The following is a 22867-nucleotide window of genomic DNA, read 5'->3' as shown; positions in this document are numbered from 1 at the left end:
TGGCAGCACTGCTGGATGTTGCTATTGTTTTGGGGCACCCTGTTTCAACTTCAGGCTGACAGTTGAGTTACCACGGTTTGGTCAGCAGAGCTGTTCAGATGGAAGGACACGGCTGCATCCAGCAAGGCCAGGCTTTGCTACTGTGAAGGGCAATGCAGCTGGGGAGCCTGGCAGGACAAGAGGGCCAAGGCAAAGCAGCACGTGGGAGGCAGCCGGGCTGCAGAGGCTGAGCTGATGAGGTTGCACTGCACACAGTGGGGCTAGCATGGCTGGGCTGGGAGGGTAAGATATGGGTCATGACCACGTTGAGCTGGGCTGTGTTCCGCACAATATGCTGGCAGAGTTTACATCAGAGCTTAGCTGGGTGTGTTACGAATGAGGCTAACGGGAAGATTCAGGGCCAGGGCGCTGGCCCTGTGAGGGGGAGGGACGCCGGGGAGAGACAGGGCGGCCAAAACGGCTCCTTCAGGTCTACGGGACGGGCCGAGCTAGACTGGGAGGGGGGCTGCGCAACTCCTCATTTCTCTCCAGCGGCGGCCGAAGGTTGCGGGGGCGTCCAGGGCGCAGCCGGGGCGGGGAGAGAGAGTGCGGAGGGGCGACTCCTCCCCCGCCACACCCGGTGCGACAGGAAGAGGAACAGCCGCGCCCAGCTCCCGCCAGCGCCGACCCAGCGCAGCACCATGGCGGCGGAGGAGGTGGACGGGCTGGCCGTGTCCCGGCCCCACTATGGCTGTGAGTGCTGGGGCCCTGGGGGTTCGGGAATCCGCGTGGCCGCTAAGCGACGCCCAGCACGAGCTGCCCGTGCCTTACACGGTCCAGCGCTGGGAGGGGAGGCTGGGCCGCCGCAGGCATGGGGGGAGCCGCGGGGTCCGGGCTCCGGGACTGGCCCGGGGGCGCAGAGCGCCTCGCCGGCTCTCCTCTCGGGCCGCGGTGAGCCGCCAGGCGGGCGCCGTGCTGCGCGGGAGTTCGTCGAAGCTCGACGGTCCTCCTGAGTGCTGAAGATGAGTGCTGGGAGAAGGCAGTGGATGGGCAGCGACGAGGCGTCCTACAGCTGTACCGCCGTCGTCTACCGCGGGTGGGTCCGGGGCCTCGCCCAAGATGTCCGCCGCGGGCGGGGCGGGGGCGGCCCTGCCTTCCGCCTTCCCGCCGATTTTGGCGACCGCACCCGATTTGCCGGGCGAAACACCGCTCCCATCGGACACCTTCACTGCCTTGTCATAGACTTGCTGTGGAGATGGAGGCTTTGGGTCTTGGTGTTCGACGCGCGGGCTCGCTTGTGCTACGATACCGCGTCAGAAATGATCAACGGCGGAGGAGAAGGTGGTGCTGTGAAGGGGCGATGTTGTAAGCGGCAGTCGGTGCGACCTGGCCTTTAACACTTCCAGGCATGGGGCCGCCACAGCTTCTCTGGGCAACCCGTTCCAATGCCTCACTATCTTCTTGGTTAAGGAATTTCTCCCTGTCAACTGGTCTGAATCTCTCCACTTCTAGTTTAAAACTGTTCCCCCTTGTCCCATCAGTATCTCCCTCTTCTTGTTATAAGCTCCCTTTTAAGTACTGAAGGACCACAATGAAGTATCCTTGGAGGCTTCTCTTCTGCAGGCTGAACAACCCCAGCTGTCTCAGCCTGCTTTTGTGAGAGAGGTGTTCCATCTTTGTTGCCCTTCTCTGGACTTGCTCTAACAGTTTTTGTGCTGAGGATGCCAGACCTGGATGCAGTGTTCCTGCTGGGGTCTCACAAGTGCACAGTAGATGGTTGTTGATGGCATTTTAGATGTAAGTTAACCTTTGCCTAATAACAGTATGAGACATTTTCTATTTGTCAAATTGGTCCATAAAACCTAAAAAAGCTGTGGGTTTTTCTTCCTTTTTGACATGAGATGTACTTAGCTGTAAGTATGGGAAGAGGAGACTTTTTCACTGAGGCTTTGAAAACACAGAATCTGGAAGATTTAGGCATATTACGCCTATGTAGGTCTTCAGCTTGGTCCGAAAATGGCATGCAGGTTGTAAATCCGAATGATTCCGCTCCGTGCAGGGAAGCCCTATATGAACTCCCATATAGGGAGTGTGTATTATCATTTCTACCTTGTTTTAAAGGTGGACTATAAAGATACAGAAGGGATTATATAATGTGAATATGTATTTGTGTCCTTCCTTAATCTTTTGCTATCAAAATCAGAGGATAGGTGAGGGGACAAGTGGTCACTGATGTGCTTTTGAAGAAGACAAAGGGAAAGCTGGAAGAAAATAAGAAAATAAAGGATTGTTTCTAAGAAATTGTACGAGGGATGGACTCAAATTAAGAAATCAGGAAGAAGGAAGCTGGCAAATTTATGTGACAAGGATAAGGAAATGGGGCGTCCTCTGTTGCTAGCAAAGAACAAATCATCAAATCCTTAGTTTTCTGAATAAAAAAAAAAACCGTGATGAATTTCTGTGGGAGAGGTTGGATCTGATTTTTTTAATGTGCCTGTTCCATTACATTTGATCTTCAGCCATCTGAGGGCCATGTTTTGTTTATTTTCAGCTGTCTTGGATAATGAGAGGTTAACAGCAGAGGAAATGGATGAAAGGCGACGCCAGAATGTAGCCTATGAATACCTTTGTCATCTGGAGGAAGCAAAGAGGTGAGAATAATTGATTTTTCAGCTGCTGGTGCTTTAAAAAAAGATGCGACCTTTGGTACGGGAAATAATTTGGATGCATCTTACCTCTTGTCTCAGTTTCTCAGTGGCTATATAGTTTCACTAGAAAAAGCAAGCAACTAAAAATACCAAAGAAACTCCCTTCCTCCCCGAAAAAACCAACCGACTTCTTATATGTGTATCTAATGTTCTCAAAGACTTAATGGCAAGGCCTCTGTAGCTGTATTGCTCCCTTGTTCCTAGCACTGGATGGATTCTCCTGATGCCATGATGATTTTTTACCTTTTCTTTTTATATACCTCTTAGATATCCTCAATACCCTTACCGTGCATACTTGAAATCCTTCAAGTCTAATATCTTAGCAGAGTCCTGGTATTCTATTAAGCCAGAAAACCAAAAATCCTAAAGGCCTCGCAGTTGGGAGGCCAAAAAACCTTACGCTATCTTGAAAATCCAAGACCTCCTCTAAAACATATCCTGTAAATTAAAATTAAGCCCATCTGGGGAAAAATACTTTAAGATAAGAAAATGTCACACTGTTCATTTAAGCCTCACTGGAGCATCAATGTCAAATATACTAATTAACAAATTCTATAAAATTGTATATGTGATCTACTGTGTGTGTACATTCGGTATATTCCACCTTAGTGAATTACTGCACCATAAAAATTCTTATTAGATATTGAGATAAGAATCTCTTTATCCCTTAACCATGTCTAACTCTTAATTCTAAACCCAAGAAAAGGCATCACTCCCTGTTGTGTAACTTGTATATGTCTGGTGCAATATTGCCTCCTGGTTTAGCAGTGCACATGAAAAACAGTTATTCCCTTCCTTTTAACTGAAACATTTTACAAATTTAAATTGTAGCAGTGTATATCCCTTGCACACTGAGAACTCAGCTCTTGCATATTTTTCCATGCATCCATTTATTTAATAGATCTGTAGTACTTCATCCTGGGTTGCTCAGACTTCTCTTCAGGTGCTCAGTGTCTTTCTGGAAGTCCACTGCCAAAAGAGAGAAAACTTTTTCAACAGGGTGTTAGTGGGCATACTTAAAAAAGAGTGCACCGATTATTTTGTATACCCCAATAGATTTGATAGTATCATACATTATTGCATGCTATCTGCTTTTTCATGATGTTATGGTATAGTAGAGTTTTGCTGAGTTGTCACCTTGTGCTGCTGAAATCTGTTTCTTGTCTTGTGTTTATATGGTGTTTATATGGTCTATTGTGTTTTCCCAAGTGTGTTACCCTTCACTTGATCCTGCTGAAGTAGATTTTTCCTGATTTTTGTTTAAAATATTGAAATAACTTTTATCTTAATTTTGTCTTCCAGACTGTGTGTAATCTCCACGTTTAATAAGCATATAAACATACTGTATATGTTCATTCAGACAATTAATTGAAAGTGTGATCAGAACACAGTAGATACTGTGAAAGAAAAAGGACCAGTATCAAAAATGGATGCATGAAGTCCTATTGTTGCTATTTTAAAAAATATTTTGCAAAGATTAGATCCTATATGCCCTATGTGAAGAATAGGAATGTGACATACATAAATACATATTTGACATAGCCGAGAGTGTGTTTTGTCATGGCTTATTGAACACTTAAGTCTCCCTTTGTTCTTCAAAAGATGATATGGGTTATGAGCCAGAAAACTTTTCTTGGCCGCATGGTGAATTTTGTATAAATCTGTGCAATTCTTTCTTAGCAAGGCAGACACGTTCAGCTGTAGTGACTTTATCGGGGAGGAAGTATTAAGTTTGTACAAGTTCACTGCTGGCAGAATATAAAGGATTTAATTCCTGGACTTTAATTTTACCAAGAACATATAGTATATTTTTGAAGGGGTGGGGAGCACTCAGTTTATGCTGTAGTCCTTTAAGTGCTTTATGAGAATTATCACTACTGTAAGTTCGCAGAGAGTGCTTAGCTACTGGAAGGTAATAATTTTCCTTCCATATGGACTTGAATGAAGTTTGAAGTAGTAAGATCTGACCATGTTTCAAAATAACTCCCTTTGAATCCAAAGTCTTTAGCAGCAAATGCTGGGCAAACAGGCAGAGATGAGTTGTAGTGTAGTAACTGTCCAAGCTTGAAGGAGCCCCAGATCCTTCACTTGTGGACTCTTCCTGTCATCAACCTTTGAGTAAATGCTTGAGGAGGTGCTGATTCTCTCTTGAATTCCATGCCCAGATCTGCAAAAAAAAACAAAAACCAAAAAAACCAAAAAACAAACCTCAGGCAAAGATATGTTCCACAGTAATGGCTTTAATATTTTCATCAAGCTCTTGCTCAATTGTAAATTTACTCTAAATAAATCAGCTTTGACTCTGAAGTTCTTAGTGATCTTGTCTCTGCTTCTGAGTGTCTTGATGTGGATGAGATTGAGCAGCTGGGCATTTGATTTTTGCCACACCTCGTCAGAAAAACAGCAGTTTTCACACTTGTCTCTGGGTGAGCCTTGAGATGTTTCAAATAATGCCTAGTGGTTGCCAGTATGTTCTGTAAATTATGAAGCAACACCTGTGTTGCTCAAAATGGAAGTAGTGGTGTGCAGCCTTCCTTGTATCCACCTTGGCAGTTGGAGCACTTATTTTTCAAGTGGAAGGTCTGCCTGGAGAACCTCAACCCTTATCCAACCTTGCTTAGTGGCATACAAACTATTAATGTATATGTGAGTGGGAGTTCCTTATTCCTATAGTTAAGGCCGAATCACTTAACGTAAGAGTTAAAGATTAAATTACTAGGAGGGGAGCAGACTTCTGAGTTTAATAATTAAGATATATGAAGGAGAGCAAAGGCTCGAGTTCACTGTCTGCTTCCAGGATTTTTTTTCCTTCCTGAGAAGTTATTTTTTAAATTGCTCTTTGAGTTTTATTACCACTAGTACAGTCTAGAAGAGGGCTCTTGGCTGCTTTGTTGGTAAGGAGTTTATTTAGCAGAAACAAATAAGAGCTGTAAGAGATCAGTATGTTTGAAATGAATGCCCTCGATAAGAGATTTTCTATATTTGACTTGGCCAGTAATGTAACTTGAGCGTAGCATCTGAATTAGATACTGTGGCATTTTGCTTGTGCTATTGATTACAGTCCCTCTGAGCTGTGAGAGGGCTAATAGTCTTTCTTCACAGTGAGAGAATGTCAGATTGGAAGTTATATTTCTAACGGGAAGAGGAGGACCTAAGAGCAGAGGAAGGTAGCTGGTGTACTCTGTGTCACGCACAGAAGCTGAAAAGGTGAACATAAATAAATATAAGTCATCATAAAGTTGATGATAGCCAAGGCAGGGTGGGAGGCAGCTGAAGAACAATACTTGATGACTCCTCTCCTCTTCCCCATAATCACATTATATTATTACAGTATAATACTGCATTCAAACACTGTACTTCGTATTTTTTTTCTACAACGTAAAGACACCTAAAGTAACGTGATTAACAACACACTGATTTGCATTGCATCAGCATTGTCAGAGGCTTGCTATCCCTTTAACTGAGCAACAGATAAGGAATATAGAAGCAAAGTGGGGTTTTTTTAAATATTAGAAGAAAGTAAAATGAAAATTGGCTAGCACATGATTTCGTACTGAAATAAAAAGTTTAGAAAAGTTTGAATTTCTGAACTGCCTGATGTGACAGCCCACGTGCAGTAACTTCGGGTGCTTCTGTACTCAATTTACAGCTATTTGCAGATCCATCTGCTAATGAGCATACATCAGAAGCATTATCAGAGGAATAATTTAAACTAACTTAATGATACTTCAGCATGTTGTTTGGTTGGGGTTTTTTCACTGTCACTGTTCTATTGTTATTTAGTAGTTTTTTATTTCAGTTAATAATGTGCAACAGTCTTGTGAAACAGGAATTAGTTCTTGCTAGTTGGAGAAAGGGAAACGGAGTGTAACTAAGTTGTTCAGGATTGTGAAAGACTGAAATGAAATTTGGAGTTAAAATGAAGATTGTGAATAGAGTGATTCCTCTACTATGTGTGGACCAGATGCCTCATTCTTGAAGAAAATTTTCTTTATTAATAAGTATTATTTAATACTTGAAGTTTTCTTTTTCACATTCTTTTTTGTTTGTTTCTTTGGATTGCTTTCCTTTTTTTTTTTTTTTTTTTTTCCTGTCTCCAAATCACAGTAGTCTAATAAAAAAGCTGTGGCAGTGCAGATAAAACTGTAAGAATATACTCTGTTCCGTTGGCAGCTCATGCTCACAGAAGGGTAGGGTAGGGGTGTATTTATCTCGAATAGAAGCAGCCTGAGACCTGATTTTTGCGGTCCTTATCCAGAAGTCAGGGTATTTTACTGTAATATCCTTCTTTGGTGTTTCTACTTGCAGATTTGGTCAGGTACTGGTTATGGATTGGTTGTTTGGATTAGTTTTTCATAAGTGTTGTTTTGTGGTGGTTTTTTTTTGTTTGTTTTCTGCTTCTCAGATATAATGCAAGTGCCGTGATAGATTGTAATCCAGGAGTATTCATAAATAATATTTTATTATCACTAGTTGGAAGTTGGAGTAACTTCTACTCAGTTCTTACCACTTTATTTGGGCTTTTATCAGCTCCTTTTTGAACTGGAGATACTAATTTACAAATCCTGTACTGTTTTGTATGACCTCATGCAGTTGGCAGGGAGTGGCTGTCTGGACTGGAAGTGGCTTGGAATGCACGTTCAGAACTGTATTTTTCTGAGAAGTGGGTGGAGAGAAGTACAGAAAGGATAGTGGTGAAGTACCACCATCTTTGCCTCACTGGATATTTCTTTTATGACTCACTGGAAATAGTAATGAAAGGCAGGCCAGGAGGAAAGAAACAACCGTTTGTTTAGAGATCAGGATTTTTCTTTTTGGAAGGTGCTTTCTGAAGGAATACTGTGTGTAATGTAAGAAGAGCAGCCCAAAACAACCAAAACAAATAGATGTCACTAAAAGTTCTTGGCTGTGAGTACTGTGGAGTGCTTTGTAATAACCCTTATTTACAAGAAATCAAGTTGGTCTTGGGGTGTGATAACTTCAGTGATGCTGTAGCTTGTAGCTTCCAAGCATTTAGGTCTATTTAGTTGCTAATGCTATGTGATCAAGGCAATTAACTTGAAAATGACTGCTATGTTTTTGATAATTATGTTCCTGTTGACTGTGGGCTTGGTACTAGGCTGAAAGCTCTCCAGGACAAATGACAAATCTTTCTGGCAAACATGGCAAATGCAGTAGTATCCTCATCAGCAAGAGCAGCTAAGGGAATTTTTACAGGTTGATGGCAGTGATTGCAAGTGAGCAGAGAGGAAACTCCTATTTACTTGTAAGGAGGCGGGAAGTAGTAAGGATTTCCATGCCAGAGTGTCAGTTTTGTCTTTGGTTCAGCTGCATGTTGCCAGGAAGAGTACATCAATCGCTGGGAAAAATCTGGCCTATGTTACTAATTAATTTCTTGTTCTTTTGTATCTTTGAACTGAAAATGCCTGTGTGGATAATGAGAACATTGTGAAACCTTTTAGCTGTGGGCAGTACTTGCTTTCCTAGCCCTCCATCTGTACAAACCTTACTGAAATGCATTTAAATATCCACCAGCTTTTCTAGAGGAGAACACTCCTGATGTGATAAATTTATTTTACTTTGCTGTTAACTCTCTGAGAGATCTTTTATCCTCAGAGGTGGTTCCTTGATTTGTTTAGAGTTGGAATAAGTTGTTTTTGTTAATTGTTAGAATAAGTTATTTTGAAGAGATGTTTTTGTTAGTGTGTTTTCCATGGCTGTCTAATGCTCTTGTTCAGGTGAACTGGATGAAGAGCTGAGGTTGTCTTCCAGGTTTTCTCTTCTTAACGTCTGTGAGAACGCCTGCCAAGTCTACATTTGTAACAGCACTAAAAATATTTGAGACACATGTGGATGATCTGCTGGAGTGTGAGAATCCTCATCTTTCAATAAAATGTGTAGTATCGTTAGTCCAAAAAATGCCATACCTGTGGTGCTAGCAGTAATGAACAGTGAAAAAGCTTTTAAGCCATAATTTCATACATTCTTTTGGATGGTTTATGTAGAGACTTGGGTGGGGAGAAAAAAAGGTGCTGCCCTTTTGCTCTCACTTCTTTTTCCTCTGCTGTGGTGCTGCAGCAGCCATGCATCTTTTTCTTGGTACACCTCTGGGGAATTGCAGTAGGAGGGCTACATGGTCATGAGCAGAAGCATCTAGATGTGAAGGCACCAAGTGCCACAGTTGGAATGACTTGTCTTTCAAAATGCCTGGATTAGCTGCTTGTCATCCAGATCCCAGCATGTTTGCGTTCGGTTTCACTAGATCCCCTTTGGAGGCAGAGCATTGTGAGCAAACGCTGGTGAATCCTGGAGGTGGTGCCGGACAGAGATAGTCATCGCTGTTTATTATCAAAGGGTATGCAAAGGCTTATCCTTATCTGTAACCTGTAAATTCTGCATGTGGTTGCCAGCTGAGAAAGTGCCCAGGAGATGTGAGGAGAGCTTGATGACTGGTCACCCACCATGTCAGGGCAACAGGTCCTGGACCTCCTGATGCTTGTTGGACGAGGTGTAATGGCTCTCTCCTGGGTGGATAGCTTGAACATCCTTTTCTTGCTTAAGTGATTGCAGGACAGTCTTTGTGGGCACCAGTTACTTTCTGATGTTTTTGAGTATAAAGTTGAATGAAACATGGGGGTGGGTGTTTCAGTTTTTACATCCAAATGCGAATCAGCTTCCCTTTTCAACAAGGTCTGGCAGATTTTGCTATGGTGTTGGTACAGGAGTGTAACTGCATTTCCTGACTGACTGCCACATATGGGTTAAATAGAAACTGGCTTTAGACTTAAGTTGAAGGCAAGAGGTTTTTCTTCTCTGGGGCAAGTGACAAAGATTAAATTTCTATTTCAGCTTGTTAGATTTTTCAAAACTATTTGAGTTGAAAGTGAAATTAAGAATGATGCTTTTGGTAGAGAAATAGAGGGTTGTAGATCAACAAGCAGTCAAAATGTGTTTTAGCAAACACATCTTTCTCAATAGAATAATTCAAATTACAATCCTGATAGTTTTATGGTAATTACTGGTGTAATTTTAATGGTTGTAAAGGTACCTGACCATGTGTCATACTGATACGAGCAAAGTCCTGAGTGTTAACAGATGTGATTTCAGATTTACCTGCATCAGAAGACTTTAAAGGACTGTTCTTGAGCATTGTATCTCTTGATGGTGATCTCGTTTCCCAGGATGTTAATTGTTACACCACCATGAAAGCCTTCCTGTGCTTCTCTTCCCCCCACCCTTCCCTGGGATGTGATTATGATCTTTGAAGAGTGGAATTCTAAATAAGTATTGTTGGTACCTTCCTTTAGATTTGACACCTGCTGTCTGGAATGTGCTGGTGTCTCTTAGTCTTTTTTTGTGAGCCTTGTTTCTGTAGGATGAGTTCTCGGGCGAAAGATGATAACGCTTTAAATTGTGTCAGTGCCGGGTGCTAGACAAGATGGGTAAAAAAATGGATGTGTTATGCAAATATGGACCTTGAGGGTGAGCAAATCCGTTGGAGAGTTAGGGACAGGGAGACAGTTTTTCTTTCTCGAGGTTTTGTTGTTGAGTGGAATGCTTAGTATTCTGTAAGTCATTGTGTGACATAATTTGTCATTTTTGTAGTAGGTATTAAATGGCAGGCTAGTGTCATTCACTGTCTCTTTTCCAGCTTCTGACTGATGGTTATACTGTGATCACTGAAACTCCGTTTGTCAGAGGGTTCTGACCTCTTGAGTGTTTTCTGCCATCTATAAGATTCTTGACAAATTCTCCTGTTACAGCAGCCACATGAATAAGATGCTATCACAAACTGTTACCTAAGGAGGTTTATATTGTTTACTGTTTGTCATAAATCCTGTGAAACAAACTACTTTCCACCGAAATAAACGTAGTTTTCAACACAGGGGCAGGTTGATTGTGTTACAGGTCCTTCATGTTCAAAATGTAGTTGTACTGGAATTGTGCAACTGGCAAATTAACTACCAAACACTGAAGCATAGGAATATTTTCAGGTCTTTACTGCTGCAGGCTTTCATACTGACTTTGGCAGATCAAGAGCAAATTTTTCATGAATTTTCTTGTGAGCAAAACTATTACCATATGTTTTGGGTTTTTTTGGGGGGGTTTTTTGGGTTTTTTGTTTTTTGGTTTTTTTTTGTACTAGACAACTTTAGGAACTTTTGCATTAGCACTGACATTTGAGAGTTACATTACAAAGGTATCCAATGTTGATTTTCTTGATGCTCCAGGCACTTTAAAAGTGCACAAAAATTACCTAATTTCAAGAATTTGTACCCATGTGTGAACACACACATGGAAATCACATGTTGAAGATATGTTTGAGGAATGTGATTTTGGGCAAACAGCCTGTGTATGTAATGGTTGTAAGAAGGAGATATTTAAGGCTGTCTAACCATGTTGGTAAAGCACAGGTTTGGGTAGGCTTGGTATGGTATAAGGTGTTACAAATATTGGAGATTAAGAGTCATACGCACCTGGAAAGAGAGTTAAGCTCTGTGCTCCTCTAGTCTATTTCCAGGCCTCATTCAGGAGGAAACAGAGCATATGCTTCTTGAAGAAGAAGACAACAGCCTTCTGAAATGTAGTTGGTAGGGGAATGCTAGAAGCAAAGAGGTACTGCTGTGGCACTGACATGCTTACAAAGAGAAGCATGATTCTGACCAATGATCAAGAACTCTGTGGCCAGTGCTCTCAAACTGGTGGCTCAGTTCACCACATGGAGGTTCTGTTTGCAGCTTTCCTGCTAACGAAACTGGTGAGGTGTGCAGTAAGCAGAATGTGATGTGGAACTGAGCTTCAACCAACAGTGTTGGTACCAGACCCGGATACAAATTGTACCAGTTATTCTTCGGCATGATGTGTCAAGGTTACATATTTTATCATCTTAGAGTTCTTATTTGCTAGGAGTGTTGTAATGTCACTCTTGTGCCCTGCGCAGCGGAGGTGACCACCAGGTGCAGACTCAGATGGTGTGTTGGGCTGCTGTGTGATCTCAGAATTGAAAAATGTCACTGGCTAGGTCTGTGTAAAAAAGGAAAGTCCGTTTTTTTGGAACTGTAGGACAATTGAAGGTTAGAAAATGTTATTTATATTTCCAATCCCTTCAAATAATTATTTTTACTTAGAAATTATTCCTACTTAATGATGACCAAGAAGTGAGCTTTCCTCATTGGTGGATAAAATCACTTTTTTCCAACTATTGGTGCCTTTTGTATTCTGTATGCCATGGTCAGTTTTCTTTTTGTGCTGGAACATACTGCATGGTATGAAGTGAGCAGCCTTCCTTAGAGGCTTTGTCCATTTTTAAATTTTTCTGCTCTAGTATTTTTGTTTATTCAATTTGATACTCTTGCAACAGTTACTGGAGAAACTAGCAGTTATCTAGTTCTGCTTCCTCAGGCTTGTCTATAATCAGTCTGAGAGCAAAAGAGTGACTTTTTATTTCTTTTCCACACTATTTCCATTGTCTCAGGCTTAGCCAGACTCAACATTTTCACAAGGGAAAGAGCGAAAGGTATTCCGTATGATCAGTATTAGGTTTTTGCTGTGTCTAAACTCCAGTTCTGGTTGAAAAATGCCTATGATACTTTTCAAACATAGGATACGTTTGTGTAACTTGTCACTATCCTCAGTAATGCTGTATTGTTGGAGAATAAAAAAGTTGTTAGTTGAGATGACTGATGTTATTTTTTTCCAGTCCTTGGTAATAGAGCAGTGTTTCCTTTGAAAGTTTGAACACAACCTTACTTGGGAGACTGGCTGCCCAACAATACCTGATGCTACATTTTTACTGTCGTGTCTTGTCAGGAAATGCTGGCTCTAAATTGCAGGTGATGATAGAAGCTGCATGAAGGTATTCAAGAATCATTTTCTAGGAGGGGGATTTTGTAACATCATGATTAGCTGATTGGAAATGTGCACTTACTACTTTAATTAGAACTAGCTTCAGTAAAATTGTAAGTCCAATGTTATCTATGCAGTCATATGATAAAACTTGATCGAAAAAATAATTCTGGGTTAAACATTGTTTTCTGTACTGATGAGAGGGAGGGAGCATAGTGGAAACAACCAAAGTAGCAGAAAAGAATTGAAAAGTTTCTGTAAAAAGCTTATTGATGGCATATTGTTCTAATGTTGAAAAGGAGTAGAGGTTGTTGCCCATCAGCCAGGTTCCCTGCTCATTGGGAAATGTATTTGTCTTGTTCATCTGTAAATTCCACAAGTATTTATGCCTTTTAACAATGACATGTGTTAATTTTAATCCAAGTATGTGAGCTTTTAAATATAAATGTGCTGGATGATGTTTTCTGAAAACATAGCTTTGTCCTCTGGCTTAGCAAATGGTTAAGCAATGCCACACCAAGCAGGAGCATTACTGTATGCAAATTGCTTTAGTTTTGCAGTTATATTAACACCCACTTAAGAACCTGTTGAAACAGGTATGAGTACATTGAGATGGCTTATGTTCTAATTATGGGCCATTTATCTTTCTATGGAGCGACTGGCTGCCTCTGTGTCCTTCCATAAGATACTAATTAAATGGCTTAGTCACATGTCCCTTCTGCTTCCATTTTAGGTCTTCTAGTCTGAAGGAAGTGGGTGTTTTTAATTGGTTTTTTTTTTTGTTTTCCAAGTAAAGTAGTTGGGAAGGTACTGTGAAAACTTGCTATGATTTGGACTCTTCCAGCATCTGAGTAGCTTTGTGTCCTCTCAGGAATCTTTGGTTGTAATGGTCTGTGGCATACAAGTGACAGTATCTTTTTGGTAATGGTCCAGAATTTTTAAACTTATGTCATGTTTATCACATATTTGGTTAGTATGTGCATCTTTCTAGAACTCAGTATTCAAGAGCAACTGAGTTCTGAGAAGAAAGTAGCGAAGCTTGAGAAAACAGTAGTTTTAAGAGGAACGGAGTTTCTTTTTGTAGCTTATGGACAGATGTTGGCCAGGTGTTCCCAGAAACCTTTTCTTCCTGGTAAACACTACTACTTGGTGCTTTTCCAGGTCCTGCTTTGGGTTGCAATCCCCACGCCCCCCCTTCTCCTGGGCTCAGGCTGCAGTCCACAGTGCAGTGGTATCTCATTTGGGATTTAAGGTACACTGGGTTGAAGCAGGATCATCTGCTTGCTTGTGTTTCAGATCAGTGCCAGTAATGTGGGCTTATCATCCTTGTGAGCCAAATTACTAACCTCGTTTACGTTATACTATCAGCTCTGTTTTATTGTATGGACTATTGCTATTTTGGACCCCTGTTGTCTTGAAAGCCACCTTTCTGTGATGTTAATTGATCCAAGGCTCATCTGTCCTGTAAGAGCTTTTAGAGCTCAGCTCCAAGTGAGGCATGATCTAAGTAAGATGCTTTAGAAAAGAGGCCTGTGGTTATGTAGGTCCCTTTTTTAGAGACCAGAGCAGTCAGGTAGCATGTCATCTTCAGGAGAAACTGTAGCTGAGCTTGCAATTTGCAGCCTCCAATAACTTGTAAAGAAGAAATATCAAGGTGCACTTCTGTTTTGAGAGCAGTGATTTTTCAAAATGTTTTGCTGTAGTTTTTATTTTTGTCATGAGATCCATGATACCATTACATGAGATGGAAGGCAACGGTATAAAGTGAGTTGTGAGGAGAAGAATGCCTGCTCCATGCTTTTTCCCCTGTTCTTGAAATGTATAGTAGGGTGGGAAAAGATATATAGGAAGATTAGACTGAGAACATCATCTTCATACTGAAAGAGGGTAGGTTTAGATTAGATATTAGGGAAAAATTCTTTACCATGTGGGTGTTGAGGCACCTGGAGCAGCTTTCCCAGAGAAACTGTGGCTTACCCTATCCCTGTAAGTGTTCAGGACCAGTCTTGGATGGAGTTCTGAGCAACTTGGTCTAGTGGAAGATGTCCCTGCTCATGGCAGAGGGTTGAAATGAGATAGGCTTTGAGGACCTTTCTGACTCAAACCATTCTACGATTCTGTGAACATTGTAGGGTAAGTCACGAAATAACTAGCAAATACTTAATAAGAGTAAAGAAATGCTTGAGATAAACCTGTAGAAGATTTAAGTTAGTTAAAAGGATGGGATGGCCCCTCTGTGTAGGCAGACTAAGTTGTGGGCTGAAGGAGAAACATGGAGATGATGTCTTAATCACTTTTGGAAAGCTGGCTGATGAATTCTGTACTTCTCCTTAATATTTTGTCCGACGTGTTACCGACTAGCATTTTAATGATGCAGATCCTGTGTTAGTGTTATATCCATTTTCAACCCCTAGTGCTAAGTGAATAGTATGCTTGAGTATGACAGCAGCAGCCGCAGGAGACTTGTTTGGCATGGGGTTGTGTTCACAAATTGGAAATATACTCATGTGACCAGCTTTGTTGTTCTTGCACTTCCAGATGGATGGAGGCCTGTTTGAATGAGGAGCTGCCTGCCACAACAGAGCTGGAAGAAGGATTGAGAAATGGAGTCTACCTGGCAAAACTTGGAAACTTTTTCTCCCCTAAAGTGGTTTCTGTGAAGAAAATCTATGACAGGGAACAGACTAGGTATAAGGTGAGTGCTGTTGACCATGGACATCTAAAATGGGAATATGCACACATGGAGGTACTGTGAGAAAATAAGCAGAAAGTTAATTTGTATTAGTCTTACCTGAGAAACTCTGCCTTCACTCTAGAACAGTGGTTAAATGAGGGGGGGGGTGGACTCTTAGTTTTATATCTAAGCTTGCACTTAGATTAAGTATTTTGTCATAAGCAGTCAATATAAGCATATATGAAAGACTTCAGACTTTCCTGCAAAAGTGCTGTTTTCACTATCTGTGTTAGTGAACCTTACTGCTGTTCTTGACAGGTGTTATATTTTATTTCTTACTGCCCTCCCTCTTGTTCCTGGTGGTTTTTATTTCAGGCAACTGGTCTCCACTTCCGACACACAGATAATGTAATCCAGTGGCTGAATGCTATGTCTGAGATCGGTCTCCCCAAGGTAACTTCTGTCTTGTACATCCAAATAAATAAATAATCTCAGAAAAGCTTTGCATTCTGTGGAAGCATTTGCTGTTATTAAAAAATCGGCACATTTACTCTAGTTATTCTTTGATTTCTAGATTTGTGTCCCTGTAGAAACTCTCCCCTGAAACTTGCTGAAAGATTTCATTCTCCTACATGTGTGAGAATGACTAGGAGCAAAATAATTTATCCTTGTGTACCACATCTCTGATATTACTTATCTTGCATAATATCTGCATTACGTAGTTCTTGACATGCGTTCTTTTGAGCAGTATCCAGGCTACAGTTTGATTGTGGAATTTTTTTAGAAATCAATGCTAAATGTAGCAGCACAACACAAAATACTGTGTTCTCTGTTTCTTCAGATTTTCCTATGAAATTTTCACGTTGAGTTGAAATGTTCCCATTGTAGCTCAATCAAATATAAATTACCAGCTTGACTAGAGAAATGGCCAGATAAGCTTCTCGGAGCTAATAAACACAGTTGCCTGAAAATATGTGGAACTGTGGTAGCACTGGGCTGATAGTCAAGTTTTCTTGTAGCCATGTTATGCATAGTTTCACCAAAACTGGCATTGTGTAGTTTAATCTGATGTATGTTTTCTTTGCATGTGTGCTTGCCAGTTGAACACTTCAGTTTTGGCAAAGAGCTTTAAATACCTTGTTGTGATTTACTAGTTGAGCTTTCCTGGGATCTGTGATGATCTTACAGAAACACATTTGGGATTAGGAAATACTGAAATATGTTGTTGGGGTGGTTGGGTGAAAAGAAATGAGGAGTGATTTAGACAGAGGGACATTAAGTGCCAGGTATGAGGTAATATTTTCAAATGCAAGTAGGGTTTGGGTGGAAGTAAATGTGTGAGATGTTAAAGAAACTGGGGCTGGGATTCAGTACATTTACACGAGATACTGATGCTTTAGGTATTTTCCCATGCAGAACAGCCAGGAAACTGATACTGTGGAATTGAGGGTCATTCAGTTGCTCTTGCCTTTACAGAAAGAGCAACACTGTTTTGTGCTCACAGGCAACAGCAAGGAACCTTCAAATAACTGGAAAATAACATACTTTATTATGTTATAATAAATCAGGACTTCTAAAATAGTTGAATCTTCAATAACAACCCCTTTTGTTAAACCTTGAAGAGCTTTGTGTTGGAGACTGACTGAAAGTTTTTGGGTCCAGCTAACTGAAAATACAGTGTGCAGAGCACCTCAGTGCTGGTTTGCATTTCCCTTTGAAACTGTCTCTGCTCTTGTTTCTCAACCACATTCAATCCAAACAAAATTCTCTTTTCTCTCTTCTCCTGGGTTTTTTTCATCCTTTGGCTTTCACCAAAGTCCTCCGTAATACCTCATGACCCGGTATCTTGGTGTACGCACAAAAGAAAGGTTCTACCCATTCACATACGTAGAACTTGTCAGGAAAAGGGGAGCTCTGATTTGCCTGTTAGAAACAAAAGGAAATATTGACACTTCAAGTAGGAGAAACATTGGTCCAGGGCAGAGAAGCTTGAGGAGTTTTGTTCCATGACCTGTTTCTCTAGTGTAATGCAGGAGAATTGAGCTGACGTGATTTAGTTGTATAGAGTGAATATAATTCAGACTGCTAACTTTGTTTTATCTTTAGATATTCTACCCAGAAACAACAGATATCTATGATCGCAAGAACATGCCACGCTGTATCTATTGTATTCATGCACTCAGGTAAGGAATACTAGACAGTAATCTGATTGCTTCTGAAATCTTTCTGCAAAGCTGAAAGGTGACAGAAGAGAGAGAGCTGAACTGAAGGCTGGATGAGGGCAAATTTTCTAGCAGAACAATCTTAACAGGTCAGAGCAAAGATCCATGAAGCCAATATTTTGCCTTGGGCAACAGCCAAATCAGATTCTGAAGGAAAAAAACAGTGAAGTATGTTGAGATTACTACCTTTTCATTCCAATTCCCACCCTCTCTGCTGTCTGAGGCAGAGCTAGACATTCTTTAACCAAGAAGATAGTAAGGCACTGGCACAGATTGCCCAGAGAAGCTTTGGCTGTCCCGTCCCTGGAAGTGTTCAAGGCCAGGTTGGATGGGGCTTGGAGCAGCCTGGGGTAGTGGAAGGTGTCCCTGCCTGTGATAGTGGGGTGAGTTGAAATTAGATCATCTTGAAGGTCCCTTCCAACCCAAGCCATTCTGTGATCTGTGTTGAGCTAGCATGACAGTCGAAAACTAGGAGTTGCATTTCTATTCACAGACCCATCTGTACACAGCTGTATGGGTCCATCCCTCCTTTGTAGCAATTCCATTTCTCAGGCTGCAGGTGAATACATTAACCCCATTTTTAGTAGGCCAAATCAGCCTAGTGAATACTAAACTATTGGAGATACCACATCTGCAGTCCTGAGTCCAGTTCTGGGCTCTCCAGCATTAGAGGGACACAGACATGCTGGAGAGAGTTGAAGGAATGGTCACTAAGATGATTAATGGACTAGAGGATCTCTCCTGTCAGGACAGGCTGAGACAGTTGGGACTATTCAGCCTATATAACATATAGTGCCATGGGAATCTCAACAATATGTGCACCTGTCTGAAGGGAGGATGCAGAGGAGATGTGAAGCCAGGCTCTTCTCAGTGATGTCCCATGATGGGACAAGAGTCAAACAGCATAATCTAAACCACAGGAGGGTCCCTCTTAGCATCAGGAAATGCTTCATTTACCTGAGAGAGTGACCAGGGAGTGGCATGGGTTACTCTGAAATGTGTGGTCCCCACTGTTTTGATCCTCAAAAGCCATCTGGACGTGATCCTGTGGAACTTGATCCTGTGTGACCTAGTTTGAAAAGGGAGCTTGACGAGACAAACGTGAGAGTGCCCTTCTAGCCTCAACCATTCTGTAATTCTGTGAAGACTTCATAGTGGTGGGCCAGTTATGTTCAGCTGAGGGGGAAAGAGAGTAGTCAGCTCACTCTCTCGGTGATTATCGGGTGTTGTATTGGCTTATCTGTCCTTGAATCTGTATCTCCTAAAATTGTGTCACTGTCAGAACCACAAGGGAAAATGACTAGTTCTAATTCTTTGCTTCTTTTCTTTTCTAGCCTGTACCTTTTTAAATTGGGTCTTGCCCCCCAGATTCAGGATTTATATGGCAAGGTAGACTTCACAGGTAAAAAAACCACAACACTCCTGTATGCTGCCTTTATCTGACACCCTTCTAGATCAGTTGTGGAACGCTTGTTTACATCAATTAAAGGATTGTTACGGTCGATGTACTAAATGCAAATAAAATTATAAATAATGGCTGTGAGGAGTTTTAGTAATTTAAGAAAAAGAGGCTTCATCTGCCAGCTTCTGAACCAGGCAGTTAGACAGTCGTTAGTTCACTAATCATTTACTTTCACAAACAACGTCTTAACTCTTTTGTCACTGTTGTAAGATGCTTAAGCCTTGCATCCGTCTCCTTGGGAGAGTTTTCAATTTGGAACTTAGTATGTGGTTCTGACCTCTCCTGGCAGTTTAGAGGTGCCATCAGCTGAAGAGGTGTTTGACAACTGATCTGCTGCAAGAGATGCCAGCACAAAGTTGTGTGTTCACTTCCTTAATTTTGCACAAGTGTCAAATTCCGTTTTGCATTAGTGAGGCTCTTGCCCGAGGGCATACATCTGGTTTAAAAGGTGTATAAGCTTTATTTCCCTGCAAATTGGTTGTTGATTATACTTATAAAATGCTTATCTACTAACGCTCTTTTAGAGTTGTATGGTATTTAGCGACAGCATGTGTTGATGCATTCCATTCACTCCTCTCGGTGTAGTCTGTTTGTGGGAAGAAAGAAAATGTTAAACTACTTGTGTGCATTTTCCTGACCTGTTGGCAACAATAGTTGAGGTACCTCAGAATGGAGTCTGTTTCCAGCTCCTCATGAGAGTTCTTGCATTGTTTCCTAGTAAGAAAAACAACAGAATACTCCCACACGAGTTTCTGGGAGAAATGTATAGTTTAGAAAAGTGTGCAAAATGTCTTAGCATTTTCATGTCTTGTTTCACTTACTGAGTTATATTCAAAGTATTATTTAAATAATAATTGTCATCTATTGTAGCTGTCCTTTTTCTTTTTCCAGCAGCAGTTAGTATAGCAGTGCTAATGCATTTAAACACACGTAACACTATTTTAATGTATGTTTCAGAGGAGGAAATCAGTAATATGAGACTTGAACTGGAGAAGTATGGTATTCAGATGCCTGCCTTCAGCAAGATTGGAGGAATTCTTGCAAATGAACTTTCTGTGGATGAAGCTGCATGTAAGGAAAAATGGCATTGTGTTTGCTTATTCAAATCAGCAGATCAGTTAAGTGTTGATTTTAATGCTGCATGCTTTAAGCCTAGTACAGACTTTCTGATAGGCCTTTTGGAAGACTGGGAAGATGTTTTTATTCTTCCCCTTGTGTATTTTTCTTTTTTCTGGAGCATGATAATTCAACTGCTTAAAATATTTTAACTACAAAGTAGGTTGCTATTTTTTTCAGCAACACAAAGCCATGATGAAATGAGAGATACTTGGATAACTCTTTTGCTTTCCAGTTAATTTTCAGATAATTTTTCTGCTCTTTTCAAATAAGGGATTATTGATTTCTTGATTTTTAACAGTGCTGTTTTGTTTGGGACTAACTGGCTGACTATGGCTTGTTTTTCAGTGCACGCTGCTGTCATTGCCATTAATGAGGCAATTGACCGTCGGGTTCCAGCTGACACTCTTACAGCAATGAAGAACCCTAATGCCATGCTAATAAATTTGGATGATCAACTTGAATCCACTTACCAAGCCACACTCTACAGAGCAAAGCAAGACAAGATGGAGAACGCTAAAAATAGGGTAGCTCAGTTCTTCTTTCGAACCGTTTGCATGCATTGCTATTTTGTAGTGCAGTGTGGGGCAAACTGTGGGGAGTGTGCTGAATGTGTGTTAAGGTCCTGTATGTGTAGTCTTAGGCAGATTTACACCTTGTGGCCTTCTATTATGTTCCCATGTCTTCTTGCAGAAAACAGGCAATAGTTAGCTGCATTAGTCTGTTTAGCTGTCTGAAATATGTGCCACAGAGATACAGAATTCCTGTCACCATTTTTTATGTTGGGAATGCATCCCTCTATTTTCATAGATATATTTTCCTAACAATGAAATGATGAGCAAAACTGACTTGATGCTGGAAGAGGTCCATGTTGCTTTAGAACACTGTATAACACATGCCTAGCTCTGTGTACTCTGAACTTGCTATGTTCTGGAGCTCTACTGTGTGTTCAGTTGAGCCATTACATTGAAATAAGATGTTTCTAAGCTGTCTGTATCAAGAGTTTGACTATAGCTGCTCTAAATGTATTTATGTCTAGGGCTTCTTTTTGCATGTGTAGAGGTAGTCTATGTATGGCCTATCACAGCTCAATATGGGTAAACAGTTACTCTTTGTGACCTTTTCAATTAAAAGGTCTGTAAAGGAGAAGGAAGCCATAGAAACCCTGATTAGTTTTCATTTCGTCTTCAGATTGCCTCAGAAAGTTCAGATAGAGAGAGAGATGTGTATGAAGAACTTCTGACTCAAGCTGAGATTCAGGGAAACATCAATAAAGTGAACAGTAAGTATCATGTTATAGTAATAGTCTTAATTAAAAGGGTACTTCAAAATGATACCTGTGCTCCTCTTTTTCTGTAATGCTGAAAAAAATTAAAGGCAGCTCCTCTTTTTGTGGGTTGTTTTAGTGGTGGGGTGTTTTGGTTTTGTTCAGTTGTGTGGTTTTGTTGTTGTTAGTTGGTTTTGGTCTTGTTTTGTTTCTGTAGTCAGTATTAATACACAGTTGTAAGCTTAATTCACTATGACTTCTGTTACCCTACCTTTTGGAAACGGATTGTCCGTGTTGCTGGGCCCTTCAGTTCTTCATCTTGTATACTGCATGCCATTTCCAGGCATTAGCCTGTTTTTCAGACTAATAATTCATAATTGACTTCATAATTGACTCTGGAGGTGTTCCTTTTGGATTGCATACCTAACTTGCTATCTGTCAGGTCTGAGAGTATTTCTTGCTGAGCGGTAGGTTATGTAAACCATGGGACCTTCTCAAAACTGTTTTACTGTTAATAGCTCACGCAGCCGTATCAAAGATTGACCTGGCTTTGGAGCGAGGAGATGCATTAGCACTGTATGAAGCTTTGGCAACACCAGCCCTGGGACTCCGAGGATTGCTACGAGAAAATTGTGACTGGTATTTCAAGCAGTTTATGAGTGATAGGCAACAGAAACGGGAGGTATGGAAAAGTGTAAATTACCCTGATTTGTGAGATTTTTCCCTTGCTCCTGCCTTTCACCATACAACTGTGTACTAATCACTTGGTGTATACCTGCATTACAGTTTAGTGTTGGCTAGAAAAAGTTAGAGAGATGTTAAGAGATGGAAGTGTTCAGTAAGCCTGTCTATTACTTAGGTTTTATCTCTGCATGTGAAAGGCCAGTATAATGTTTGTATGTAGGTGTACGTATAATTGACCAAACCTGAAACTACCAACTTGTATGTGTCTAGAACTATGAAAATTAAGGTGTGTCCTCCCTCATTTTACTATTGTCAGTGCCCAAATAATGTGGATATATGGGTTTTATAAACACCTATCAGATAAGTGTGAACTACTTTCACTTGTAAGAATACCATCATATGCCACTTGTGGGCATGGTGCTTAGGGACATGGTTTAGTGGTGGACTTGGTAATATTAGATGTGTGGTTGAACTCAATGATCCTAAGGATCTTTTCTCAGCTTCAGTGATTATTAAAAGCCTTTCTGCCTCCCTAGTTACTCAGTCTCATTTTCTATTTGTATTTGTGTGGTATCACATAGTCCAAGAAGCGTGTACGTATAAGTCAAAGTCGCATGTTGTCCATTTTGATGTTCTGCAAACCCTTTAGTTGCTCAGAGGTAAAACGCAGCATTACATAATGGATTGTTTCATGCCAAACTGCGCAGTTGCTAATCTCACTCCAGCACGCAGCTCATGTACAGGGAGTCCTTTCCTACAGAATCGTGCCTTTTGTCTTAAATATTTTATCATTTTGGAAGCAGTCTTGTCTTTAAATTGCTATGCTCATGAGACTGCAGTTCTGATATAATTAAGATCAGGTTGTACACACACGGTCTTTCAGCACCTGAACCGAGAATCTGCTGAGTA

General features: G+C 41.0%; 1 protein-coding gene across 1 annotated transcript in view; it reads left to right on the top strand.

Annotated features, from left to right (window-relative positions):
* The first annotated feature begins 576 nt into the window (after positions 1 to 576).
* IQGAP1 (IQ motif containing GTPase activating protein 1) overlaps positions 577 to 22867 on the top strand; it is a 54141-nt gene continuing 31850 nt past the window's right edge. The window contains exons 1-10 of the mRNA XM_058846662.1: positions 577 to 732; positions 2531 to 2630; positions 15072 to 15228; positions 15583 to 15660; positions 17314 to 17390; positions 18764 to 18831; positions 19849 to 19962; positions 20356 to 20534; positions 21199 to 21289; positions 21793 to 21956. Of these exons, the coding sequence (XP_058702645.1) occupies positions 681 to 732; positions 2531 to 2630; positions 15072 to 15228; positions 15583 to 15660; positions 17314 to 17390; positions 18764 to 18831; positions 19849 to 19962; positions 20356 to 20534; positions 21199 to 21289; positions 21793 to 21956 (1080 nt within the window). The 5' untranslated portion in view covers positions 577 to 680. The remainder of the gene's footprint in view (positions 733 to 2530; positions 2631 to 15071; positions 15229 to 15582; positions 15661 to 17313; positions 17391 to 18763; positions 18832 to 19848; positions 19963 to 20355; positions 20535 to 21198; positions 21290 to 21792; positions 21957 to 22867) is intronic.

Source organism: Poecile atricapillus, chromosome 11, assembly GCF_030490865.1.
Source record: "Poecile atricapillus isolate bPoeAtr1 chromosome 11, bPoeAtr1.hap1, whole genome shotgun sequence".
NCBI classification, from domain to species: Eukaryota; Metazoa; Chordata; class Aves; order Passeriformes; family Paridae; genus Poecile; species Poecile atricapillus.
This window is presented reverse-complemented; position numbering and strand designations above follow the sequence as displayed.